This window comes from Scophthalmus maximus, chromosome 10 (assembly GCF_022379125.1).
Source record: "Scophthalmus maximus strain ysfricsl-2021 chromosome 10, ASM2237912v1, whole genome shotgun sequence".
NCBI lineage: Eukaryota > Metazoa > Chordata > Actinopteri > Pleuronectiformes > Scophthalmidae > Scophthalmus > Scophthalmus maximus.
The window spans coordinates 1639910-1652626 of record NC_061524.1 but is presented as its reverse complement, the minus strand read 5'-3'; the positions used below and the strand labels follow the sequence as shown (position 1 = coordinate 1652626).

Here is a 12717-nt window from a genome sequence, read left to right as displayed (position 1 = left end):
AACCAGCATCGTCTCACCATCGTTCTAAAAACAGATTTAGAAAAACGACTGCTTGATTGGTCAATTGATCCGATCCCTCCATCTTGGAATGTACCACTCGTGCCCATCCCTGGGTGAAAAACTAACTCACCATCACATTGAAATAGAGCACAGACCTTACGGTGAGTTGCAGTTACAGCTGTTGCCAACGAAGAAGTAGTTGGACTTTGTTTGCTCGACCGAAATTTCATCTCATATCAGTTGGCTGATAATTTCGGTCGGGCTCTAAACGTATCGGCCGTTAACCGACATATGTCTGATAAAAGTCTAATATCGGTCGATAATATCGGTCGGGCTTTATTAAAAAGTGGGTGTTCATGTCACCTGTGCGTCACCGTCTCCCAGCGGCTCCTGCCTCTTTAAATAAAACCCCGCTAATGAAAATCCACCGGCCACGCCCCCTCCTCTTCCCCGCTGCTCCCCGCCCGGGTCGGGGACCGGAGCAGCAGCAGGACCCCCCCCGCCCCCCGCCCCCGGTTCACGGAGCCGCAGGGAGAGAAAACAAGCGGCGGCCGGTTTTTTAAAAACCTTTTCTACCTGTTTCCACACCGCGACCTCTCCGTGCGGTGTTAATCCCTCCACCTTCATCATCATCATCATCCTCATCATCACCACCAGCCGGCAACAAGTGGTTGCACCGCCCGCCCGGCTCGACCCGGCTCGGCTCGCAGCGACGCACACCGGCGACTTGCTCTTCCTCTTCCTCTGCGGCCGCCGGTAAGTTTTCACGAAGTCTGGAGAACTTTCGAAAGAAACAAACGAACCTCTTCAACTCTCTCGGTGTGTGTTTTGTTTTCAGGGTGTTCGCTGGGTTCCGCGCGCGGTGCGGCCCTGCGCGCTGCCGGCGGGGCGGAGCGCGGCAGGAGCGGCAGGCAGCAGCAGGTGGGCGGTGTCTACAGATCAGCTGACAGCAGGTGAACCGAGGTGAACACACCTGTCTCCGTTAGAGTCGATTCGTACAGCAACAGAAACTGACATACAATTTTGAAAAAAATCACTTTAATTAGATGAATTAATTAGATTAATATTAGATTGAGAAAGTAGTTTGATCTTCCTTTACATTCAATTTTTATATTGTCTTTTTATATATTTTTTTTTTAATACAGATATGTGACCTGAAAACCGTATTATTGTTGGAATGTGATTTTAATTCTGAAAGGTGCTATATAAATAAAATTATTATTGTTATTAGTATTCACTTCCTGGTCAGAGACGACATAAAGATCAGTCTCAAAACATATAATAGTTCGTTTTTTTTATTTTACATGGTTTGATTCAAATGTTCAGGCAAAATATTACAATGTAAATATTTCCCAAAAATATCATTTTTTTTTCCTTTATGGTTTATTTTTATTGCCGTGACTGTCCTGGTGCTCTGTCCTGCTGCTTGACGAATGAATATTGAAACATCCGATCATTTATTTCATATTCTTGAATAAATTTAAATATATATATATGTAGAGAGAGAGAGAGGCCCTTTCCCTCTTAAACATCCACTACATGGCCGATACAAGTCATAACCATAAAATGCAGTCGTGGTGAGCAGATGAAACGTCCCTGAAACATTATAAATTTTTACTTTTTTCAAATGCAGGAGATGTTTGTACGTTAAAGTAAGTTAAAGATCTGATGAATTGTCCCTCCCGTCTGTTCTGTCTGTTCTGTCTGCTCCGTCTTTACATCATCGTATCATTTCCTCCTCTGACCTTTGTGACTGTACGAGTCAGCTCCGCTAAGAAGCTGTTTAAAATGACGAGCTATTCACAAGTGCTCTGAGGTCAGTGGTGTGTTGTTAATGCTGAGACACACACACACACTCTAACACCCTACTCGTATGACTGGATGGTTGTGCCACGACTCACTTCTCCCTAAACTTCAATCTGTCAACGATGATTCTGGTCGACCGGCCTCACCCGACACCGCCAGGACGCTGAAGTGACTTTGCTAGTTTCAGATCGACGCAGTTTTCATTTTCCAGCGGTCGCCATGTTTAGATTGAAAAATAACTTACTTTGAAAATGCTTTAACGTGACTTTATATAATTATGCATGTTATCTTACATTAAAGCTACAGTGTGTAATATTTAGAAGAACTTATTCACAGAATTGTAATATATTGTCCATAACCATGTGTTCATATATGTATAATCACCATGTTTGAATGAGTTAAATATAGTTCCATGAGGTGGACCCGACCTCCGTTTGAGTCTCCATGTCTCTACGTCGTGTTAAATATGGTTGTTGAACTAAACGCTCCAGATTATGTCACGTTCACGTTGAATTTTCAGACGCTACCGGAATCCGGAAATGGAATCAGCGGTGCGCTGCCATAAAGTGTCCCCTGTCGGTCGCTCAGTTGGTTGGGGTTTGCAACTTTACCACCAGATGCCGCCAGAATATTACAAATATTACACACTGGGCCTTTTAGTCACGTTAAGCCTTTTCCTTATAATGTGCTTCTATCAGGAAAAATGCTGAGTTTAAGTCGACAAAAACCTGCCTCACAAACAGAAGCGACAGCTAGCAGACGTGAGGAAATGTTTGCTGATTTTTACAAAACGTGAATTGCTTTAAAATCGCGTACTGCCCCTTTAAACTCACAAAAGTGGACTTGGAAACGTCCCTAAACGCACTCGCTCATATTGTTACAATAGATGTTTACACCAACGCAGAAGAAATAACATTTGCATGGATAAATCATCACTAGGATGACAGTTTTGCAAATCAGAATAAAATAATGTTTTCATTATCCCAGTGAACGAACTCATCATTCCCCCTGCTGGTATATTGATTGTTTTTCTGGAACCACCAGGGGGCGATCCAGGTGTTTTGGGCCTCACGTTTCGGGAACCGTCATCTTCGTCCATCTTTATATAAGTCTGTGGGTTGAACACTGGTCAGAAACTTGTCACCGCGTGGAAAATACTTTCTGAGGTATTTGATGTACCTGCAGCAGCGGTGCAGAGACCGACGGGCTGATCCCAGAGCAGCCTGAGCTGCTCAGCCTGTTATATCACCGGCTAAGTTTAGACACCTTTGTCACAGGGAGGAGGAATCTGACGGAGACGCCGTGGAGAAGGTGCGTTCGCTCCCCGGTGTGTGTGTGTGTGTGTCTTCGTGATCAACACACTTTACATAAAAAATAGTTTGAAGGTTAAAGTTCACGACTAAAAGCTCGTATGAATTTTGTGTTGACAAAGATTAAATCAGAGTTGGAAATGTTTGTGTCGCTATTACGTGAAACCACACACATGCTGACCGCTCAGGTGTGTGTGTGTGTGTGTGTGTGTGTGTGTGTGTGTGTGTGTGTGTGTGTGTGTGTGTGTGTGTGTGTGTGTGTGTGTGTGTGTGTGTGTGTGTGTGTGTGTGTGTGTGTGTGTGTGTGTGTGTGTGTGTGTGTGTGTTGTTAACACCTGTCAAAATAAAAGCCCGACAGCCTGACGTCTGTTACAGTCCACACAGATCTCATCGCTGCTGCACATTGTCAAACTTTATTCATCCTCTGACTGTATTCACACAGGTCAGTGATTATATCAAATTAATCTGCCCCTCAAAATAGTGATGGGAATTGAACCCTCGACCTTTTGCTGTAATCACTGCCCGCCGTTGACCTTCTCCGTTATCGGAGCCACTTCACTCGGGGGGGCCCTTTCGGTTTCGGCTTTATCGCCGCAAAGATAATGAGATGTTTCCTGGCGTCGCCCCTGATTGGGTCCAAGGGAGACCCTGGGCGCGGGAGGGTGAGGGAGGGGGAGCGAGGTGGGGGTGGTGGAGAAGAATCTTCTGGGTCTATATTAGCCCCGGTGAATCACGGCGAGCCGGACATACCGGGTGTCCCCTTTCACGCCATATATGTCCAACCCCCCTCCTCTCCCCTCGCCCCCCCCCTGCCCTGCCTCACCCTGCCTCACCCCTCCACCCCGCCCCCCATCCCCCACAATGCCACACAGTGCTATCTCCTGCTATTCTTAGCCTGTCACTTCAGCTCCTCTGAGCAGGCAGGTCCTCGTCTTCCTCCTCTCTGACTCTTCTTCTTCTTCTTCTTCTTCTCTCACTCCGTTGTCTTTCTGTGAATTCCACACACTTTTTTCCTCCTCGCACCTTTCACCTGCTTCACTTCCTGGTTTCTCTCTTGTCTCCTTTCAGAGGCTACTCGCCGCCGGACCCTTCTCCCGCCTCCTCCGTCCCTCTTGAGCTGCTGTGGGGTATTTTTAATTCTTTTTAAAAAAGTTTGGTTCCGATCAACTTCCGAGGATTCTTTTTTTTTTGGTAGTTCGTCTGGAAAGAAAAATGAGCGCCTACAACGTGATGCTGCCCGGCCCTGGGCCCTGGGGCTTCAGGCTGCAGGGGGGCAAGGACTTCAACATGCCGCTGACCATCTCCAGGGTAAGAACGTGCTGAGACACTGGTGCATGAAACGTCTTATTTTGCTTAAGTGACGGAGAGAGAATATCTGATATCGCTCATATCAAGGTGAATCTGTGTGTTGAGACAAGAGGGAAGGAGGGGGGGGTCCTGGTGGCTGGAGGGTTGGTTGAACGTTGCAAAGTCCCTGGTTGGAGCTTTTTTTCTGAATTTACGTGAGACGGAGGAAGCTCAGGAGAACGGCATTTAAAAAACGTATGAAAGGAAAATAAAATCAGTTTAAGTTCGACCTGGAACCAGATCTTATGGAAAACCTGTCGACGTCCCGTCAACACAGTTTTCTTAATGTGTCTTTAAAGAAAATAAGATGTCACAGACTCGGTTGAAGGCGGCTTTTGTTTTTTCATTCATTCTGATTCTGGCGGCAGCCCCCGGGCGGCGGCCCCCGGGCGGCGGCCCCCGGGCGGCGTGGCGGCTGCCAGGACGCGTCAGGCCGAAAGCAGAGCCGCCGCGGTCCTAAAACTGGAGCTGGTGTTGGTTTCACAGCTTCGTCTCTGTGAATAGACGGAAACGCTCGTCCTCTTCGTCTCCCTAGTACTGCAACTGTTGTCAGGATGCTGTGATCCTTGACCTCTGACCTCTTCTCTGCCACCCGCTTGTTGGCGACTCGGGCCTCGAGGCTCGTTCTGCTTCAGATAAACAGAGGGAATGCTGGGAAAAAAAGACTTGTGGGTTGTTTTCCACTCGTCTCCTTGTCCTTATCGTTCTTTAAAAGTACTTTGAGAGATGAGATGTCGGTCGTGGTGGTGACTGGTCTGGGTTTTCATACTTTCTTCGAATGCAGATGTTTAAAAAAACAGCATGTAGAAACTTTCAGTTTAAAATGTCATACTCTGGCAGTGGTTCTAAAGCAGGACTTTTATTTTGAAGGCTTCAAATTACAGCATTTCACGACGGCGGACGAGGGACAGACGCAAAAAGACTTTTCCTCTCGAATTCTTGTTTCAATTAGAGGAGTTGACGTCGGACGACGCGTTGAATGTTTGTCACATTTTTTCACTTGAATCCCTGGAAAATGTCTGGTTCACTGGATGACTCCTTCCTGTGACCTCTGACCCCTCGTAAGCGCTCAACAGTTGAAAGTTTCCTCTGCGGTGACGGAGGATCTAGCTGTTTGGGGGCGAAGCACGGCGGTCAGATCTGATCGGACTGACAGGAGGTCCATTCCTGGAGAAGCTTTGAGTCACTTGATTCACTTGATTCACTTTTATTTAATACCACACTTGATTTCTGGGCTGAACGTGTAAATGTCGGTGAGACGAGAGGTAGATATAGTGACCTGTTCTCAAAACTACAGGAGATTAGTTCTGGTTGATTGACTGATGATTACGTCTCTCGTGCACACATACACACACGCACACGCACACGCACACACACACACACACACACACGCCTTAATTAAAAACACAGAGTGGCTGATTGCTGTAATTTGCATCACAGACCTCACGGCTCAGTACGGAGGACCAAAGCTGCAAAAGTAAATGAAAGATAAATGAAAAGATGCAGAAATAAAGAATTAAAAATGAAATATATATTTATGTATTTCAACCAATGGGTGAAAAAGTTGACCCATGACACACTTTGAAAGACCAAACTAGTGACTAGCTTTAGACGGAGTTAAGCCCGCCCACCTAGTTAACATATGGATGAAGAAAAAAATACACAAATGAATGAATGAATTCATAAATGTAGAGATTCATAAAAAGAAATTTGTTTTTATTGTTTCTATTTATTCATGTATTTAGTCATTTATTTCCTTAGCTTCGGTCCTCCGTACTGACGCTGCTGAGAGCTCTGATGAAAATTACAGCAATCAGCTGCTCGGTGTTTTGTGTGTGTGTGTGTGCATGTGTGTGTGTGTTATTGAGTTGTGTATTTATTTTTAGATTTTTCGATTCATCCAAACCCTCAGACATGAAACAAACATAGTTTTAAACTTGATGTCACTCACACTTTCCACTCATATGTCAATCTGTAATAAACGACCATGGAAATCATTTCTTCTACAAGGTTCTGTCGAACGAGGAAGAACAGTGACAATAAACAAACGTCTTGATTTGTGAAGAGACGACAACTTTTGTTACAGGAGGAGTTCATTTTTTTTACTGTTAACAGCCACATTTTAAAGTTTGACTCTTGTTCACAGTTCAGTTCAGTGAAATACAGATGGGATGAAGATGATTCATAGCAGTTTTCATCTCTGAGCATTTTTTGTCTGGACGATATCTGCGTCTCTGCGTTCGGTGCCTTGTGGTGATAATCGGCCGTCGTTATGACAACGGTGGATTTATTCGACGCTGCGTTTCCTGGCACAGACGCCTCTCGGATGCCGGCGGACGCTTCCCATCATCCCTCGGTGTGTTTTCCTCGGGTTCAGAGCAGAAGGTCCAGGCAGCGGGAGGGAACCTGTGGGATTATCAGGCAGATGAGGAGGAATCTGTTTCACAGAACATGGTGAACGTTTTCTACACAGAACAACCAGATCCACTCGTGTGTTTACATCAGTATGAGGAACGCTTAGGTTCGCTGGAGAATCTAATCTTGACCAAAGGTGTGAGTGGTTGTGAATGGGTGTGTCGGCCCTGTGATTGGCTGGCGACCTGTCCGGGGTGAACCCCGCCTCCCGTCCCAGTGTCAGCTGGGATCGGCGGTGTCGATGATGGATGGATGGACAGTTGTCGTTAGGATTTTAGGGACAATCGCGCCTGAGCTTAGTTTTGAAAGTTAAAATTCCGTGAGTTCACATGAATGAAAGTGTGAAGATGGAAGAATTGCTTCCTCTCGTCCACGCCGTCTTGTTTGCTTCTCGCATCTTATAAAAGACTCGTCTCTCCCTCGTGGACTCAGACAGACGTCGACAGGCCTCGGATGTGGCGGCAGGTTGTCCTCTCTCAGCTCCGCTGCACACTGACCCGCCGGACGTCAAGAGAAAACTCATATCGCTCCACTGTGCAATAAAGAGGACTGACATTTTCCTCTGAGCAGCCGCGGGCCGACAGAAATGTCACTGAAGCTCCGAGTCCGTGGTAATGAGAGAGAGTTCAGGGACTGAAGTTTACTCTCTTTAAAAACCTATTCTCTAATGAAAACTCAGTAACACAACAGACGTGAAGAACGTCAGTAGCTCTGAGCTGCTCTGATAAAGTTTCTCGGTCCGTGTGAAAGTCGAGCTCGTAGAAACTGCTGCTGCCGCTGTGACACGTCGTCCCTGAATCCCAGACCAGGAACACGATCTGTGTCATGCCGCCTTAGAGATCCCTTCACTCACAGGACGGATGCTGGTCTGTGGACGTGTCACTACAGTTCATGTCGTCGCGTCACAGAAAGGGAAGATGCCGTCCGTTTTGTGCAGGGAGGGATGGATCAGTGGGCCGAGCCAGAACCTCTGTTAACATTGCTCCTGGGAAAATCCATCATATAATACACACGGACCGATGCAACATGTCTACTAAGAGACAGTGAGTGACTACAGAGACGCAGAGAGACACAAAACAAACCATGAATCAAATCAAAATGACTACAAAGAGATGCAAAACGGCTTCAGAGAGACACTGAACGACCCAAAGGAACAAAATAACCCCAAAGAGACGCAAAACAACCACAAACGGATGTAAAGAGACGACAACGAGACACTGAGTGACTGCAGAGACACAAAGAGACACACAACAACCACAAAGTGATGCAAAATAACTCCAAAGAGACACAAATGATTACAAATGACTAGAAACTAGAAAGACAGAAGAAACAAACAATTAGATCCACAGTGACTACGAAGACGCACCGAATGACTTCAGAGATGCAAAGAGACACAACAACCACATATGAACACAAAACGACTACAAAGAGACACTGAAGGACTGCAGATACGCAAAGAGACGTAAAATAACACATTGATACAAATCAACTACAAAGAGATGCAGAATAAATTCAAAGAGACACTGAAAGACCACGGAGATGCACAAAGAAGGAACAGGAACAAACACAAAGTGACTACAAGGTGATGCAAAATGACACAACCATCAGTCGATACAAAGCGACGACAGCGAGACGCTGAACGCGTGTCAGACCAAAGAGTTGCAGGTTCGAGGGACAAATTGCCTTTTTAAAGTTGCTGAAATGTGAGTTAGCGTCACGTTTTCACCGAGTATAAACCGTCTCTAACTGCAGCAGCAGCCTCGTCTGAACGCACACGGGTCTGCAGAGTGACAGTGAGCGGCCGGAGCTGCTGACAGGAGGAGGCTGTTTTTAGCCTCCGAAGGTCACTGAGCCTGTACACACACACACACACACACACACACACACACACACTCACACACACACACACACACACACACACACACACACACACACACACACACACACACACACACACACACACACACCTACTTTTAGAGACCTACAGAGTCACTGCTGTCGAGGTCTTTGTGTGTGTGTGTGTGTGTGTGTGTGTGTGTGTGTGTGTGTGTGTGTGTGTGTGTGTGTGTGTGTGTGTGTGTGTGTGTGTGTGTGTGTGTGTGTTTGTGATAAATCCCAGATTCACATGTTTTATCTCCACCGGACAGTCCTAGAATGCTGTGGACGTCGTGACATCACTTCCTGTGCGGCTGCGGTTCAACTGAACTTTTCATCGATCGGTCTTGTAATTAAAATGGAAGTGAGAATCTCTCTCTCTTACATCACGTTCACGCCTGAACCGTTCGCCGAGCGCAGCTGATTTCAGGGTCATTCCACTTCCACAGATTATTTCACCACAGTCGACCGGATTAAACCGAACCACAGTGAACAAACGTTCGGGGAGTTTTTCCTTTCGGGGGAAGCTGCTGCTCACTGAGCCCGAACAATGTGAAGCCTGTCCAGAGTGGCCTACTTCCACTGTGAGCCACACACACACACACACACACACACACACACACACACTGACCCACAAACACTCCATATACACTTTATACACAACACACACACACACACACACACACTCACACACACTTCATACACTACACACTCACACACACACCAGGAGGCCTGAACGGGTTAGACCCGACGGCTCTGCACCGATGTTTGGATGAAATGTTTCGTTGTTAAAGATTAAAGATGAAGTTGTCATTTGTTTTCCAGTTTGATCTAGAGCCCGACTGGGGGATGATTTCTGGGGGGATGATGCCAATATCAGGGAGTAAAAAAAAGGCATTGCTGGGATTTGAACCCATGACCTCCTGTTTACAAGACGTGTGCTTTAAGCCACAGCACTTTTCTACTCCTGCTTCGCTATTATTAAAATCTGTGTCTTATCTGATGTGGATTCTGATTTCAAAACTCCTACACTGAGAGGCACTGCTGGGATTCGAACCCAGGATCTCCTGTTTACAAGACAGGCGCTTTCACCAGCTAAGCCACAGCGCCTCCATTTGGTTCCACATGTCTCACATTACACCTACAGTCCTGTCAATGACGTCTGTGAACTAAAGTCTGAAGATCGTTAATGGTCGCTTTTACCTGAAAACCAGACCGATCAGTTCATCTCTGGTGAGAAACATCGTTGATATACGTCATCTTTCCTTTCTAACAAGAAGGCACTGTTGGGATTCGAACCCAGGATGTCCTGTTTACTAGACAGGCGCTTTGACCAACTAAGCCACAGCACCAATGTCTTTAGTAATCGTGGCACTACTCTTGCCTCGTGAAAGTGTATTAGTACCAACTTAAGGAAGAGAAGAGATTGATTTTGTTGTATCTATAAGTAAATTTACAATTGACTGGGAGGCACTGCTGGGATTTGAACCCAGGATCTCCTGTTTACTAGACAGGCGCTTTGACCAACTAAGCCACAGCGCCAATGTCTTTGGTAAACGTGGCACTACTCTTGGCCCGTCAAAGTGTGTTAGTACCAACTTAAGGAGGAGACGAGATTGATTTTGTTGTAGCTATAAGTAAATCTGCAATTGACTGGAAGGCACTGCTGGGATTTGAACCCAGGATCTCCTGTTTACAAGACAGGCGCTTTCACCAGCTAAGCTACAGTGCCCCTTGTAAGTAAAGATCATGTTTTGCCCATTTAGATGAGGAAAACATGTATTATTATAATATCCAAATAAATGAGAGCAGCATTGAGCTTTGCAGATATCATTCAAAGGAGTTATTTTTACTCAGCATCTGGTTCCCAACGTCTCACATTACACCTACTGTCCTGTCAATGACGTTTGTGAACTAACCTTTGAAGATCATTAATGGTCGTTTTGACCTGAACACCAGACCGATCAGTTCATCTCATGTGAGAAACCACGTAGTTTCAAGGTTTCCTTTCTAACAAGAAGGCACTGCTGGGATTTGAACCCAGGATCTCCTGTTTACTAGACAGGCGCTTTGACCAACTAAGCCACAGCGCCAATGTCTTTGGTAAACGTGGCACTACTCTTGGCCCGTCAAAGTGTGTTAGTACCAACTTAAGGAGGAGACGAGATTGATTTTGTTGTAGCTATAAGTAAATCTGCAATTGACTGGAAGGCACTGCTGGGATTTGAACCCAGGATCTCCTGTTTACAAGACAGGCGCTTTCACCAGCTAAGCTACAGTGCCCCTTGTAAGTAAAGATCATGTTTTGCCAATTTAGATGAGGAAAACATGTATTATTATTATTATTTCCCTTTTATTTAACCGTCCCACCCCGGTGAATATGTTGGCTAAGAAATGCCTTGAGAAATAAAGATTTGGTACAAACGTTCAAGTTGCTTTCAGAACCATTAACTGCTCGGTCTCCAACAGAATTAAATGCATCGGCATCTTGTTACCATGTGGCGCGTCACTTCCTGGATCAAACTTCGCAAACATTTAATGGGTTTCCTTTTTCTAGCAAGAAGGCACTGCTGGGATTTGAACCCAGGATCTCCTGTTTACTAGACAGGCGCTTTGACCATCTAAGCCACAGCACCTCCATGTGGATATTGGGCCGCCCTTTGAATATTTATCATACAACTCATACGATTATCATAATAATTTTTTTCCCTTTTATTTAACCATCCCACCCCGGTGAATATTTTGGCTCAGAACCATTAACCGCTCGGCTTTCAGAACCATTAACCGCTCGGTCTCCAACAGAATTAAATGCATCGGCATCTTGTCACCATGTGGCACTGCCAAGCTACAGCGCCAAATGGCGGTCACTTCCTGGATCAAACATCATTTAATGGGTTTCCTTTTTCTAGCAAGAAGGCACTGCTGGGATTTGAACCCAGGATCTCCTGTTTACTAGACAGGCGCTTTGACCAACTAAGCCACAGCGCCTCCATGTGGTTGGTGGGTCGCCCACCGACAATTGTTGATTCGGATTCTTCGGGCGTTAGTTCATTTTATTTTGTTTAACTGTCCCACTCTTGTGTATATGTTGGCTGAGAAATGCCTTGAGGTTATATCTTAAAATTTGGTACAAAAAAACGTTTGCTCGCTTTCAGAACCATTAACCAGTCGGACAGTAGAATTAAAGGCATCAGCGCCTTGTGATTACCAGCTGTGGCTGCAGAGGGCGCTGTTACAGCTGCTCTCTGATCTAATAAAAACCCAAACCAGCGTGTTTGTGGTGAGAAACTGAAACATTAAAGCTACAGTGTGTAATATTTAGAAGAACTTATCTACATTATTGAATATATTGTCCATATTTATGTGTTCATACATGTATAATGAGTTAAATATAGTTCCATGAGGTGGACCGACCTCCGTGTGAGTCTCCATGTTTCTACGTCCTGTTGAATACGGTTGTTGAACTAAACGCTCCAGAATACGTCGATTTCACGTTGAATTTCCGTGCGTCCGATTAACCCTCGTTCAGGGGAAATGTCAGAAAGATGAGTCCGAGTGTCGGAGCTCATGTTTAACCTTCATCACGGTTTGTGTCGCAGCTGCTGTTGTTTTCACGTTGATCCTCCTGTTTCCCTGCAGTCTGCTCCGATGACTCCTGTCACTCTCCCTGCAGACGCACCAACAGACGGGGAAACCATCGGTTCAGGGGCTTTTGGTTTAAATCTTAAAACATGCCGTTCATACTGAGCTTCAAGAAAATCCCGTCCCAAAGCCATTTCCACGCGTACGAGACGTTTTTTCCCGTCGGTTTCGTTAAAAAATAACTGATGACAATAACCAAACCTCTCTGAACCATGGGATGGTTCTGCCACAGCCACTATCCAACCAGCTCCTTCCTTTCTGTTTCTCTTGAAGCTCCTCCTTCCTCTTCCTAAGCCTCTGTCTCCCACCGCTGCTTCCATAT

At 45.7% G+C, this 12717-nt stretch overlaps 1 protein-coding gene and 8 non-coding genes across 20 annotated transcripts in view; 1 reads left to right on the top strand and 8 right to left on the bottom strand.

The window, feature by feature from the left end:
- Positions 1 to 613: 613 nt before the first annotated feature.
- The window catches only part of LOC118283976 (LIM domain-binding protein 3-like), a 32031-nt gene continuing 19927 nt past the window's right edge, over positions 614 to 12717 (top strand). For 3 of the 12 annotated variants that reach the window (XM_035606487.2, XM_047335077.1, XM_035606491.2), the window contains exon 1: positions 4064 to 4424. In XM_035606487.2, the coding sequence (XP_035462380.2) occupies positions 4329 to 4424 (96 nt within the window). In that variant the 5' untranslated portion in view covers positions 4064 to 4328. The other 9 variants (XM_047335079.1, XM_047335078.1, XM_035606482.2 and 6 more) reach the window with 9 other exon arrangements.
- On the bottom strand, positions 9790 to 9863 carry trnat-ugu. The gene has a single exon. It is a non-coding gene; the product is annotated as a tRNA-Thr (tRNA).
- On the bottom strand, positions 10032 to 10105 carry trnat-agu. Its single transcript has one exon. It is a non-coding gene; the product is annotated as a tRNA-Thr (tRNA).
- Positions 10222 to 10295, bottom strand: trnat-agu. The gene has a single exon. It is a non-coding gene; the product is annotated as a tRNA-Thr (tRNA).
- On the bottom strand, positions 10412 to 10485 carry trnat-ugu. Its single transcript has one exon. It is a non-coding gene; the product is annotated as a tRNA-Thr (tRNA).
- Positions 10773 to 10846, bottom strand: trnat-agu. The gene has a single exon. It is a non-coding gene; the product is annotated as a tRNA-Thr (tRNA).
- Positions 10963 to 11036, bottom strand: trnat-ugu. The gene has a single exon. It is a non-coding gene; the product is annotated as a tRNA-Thr (tRNA).
- On the bottom strand, positions 11316 to 11389 carry trnat-agu. Its single transcript has one exon. It is a non-coding gene; the product is annotated as a tRNA-Thr (tRNA).
- Positions 11668 to 11741, bottom strand: trnat-agu. Its single transcript has one exon. It is a non-coding gene; the product is annotated as a tRNA-Thr (tRNA).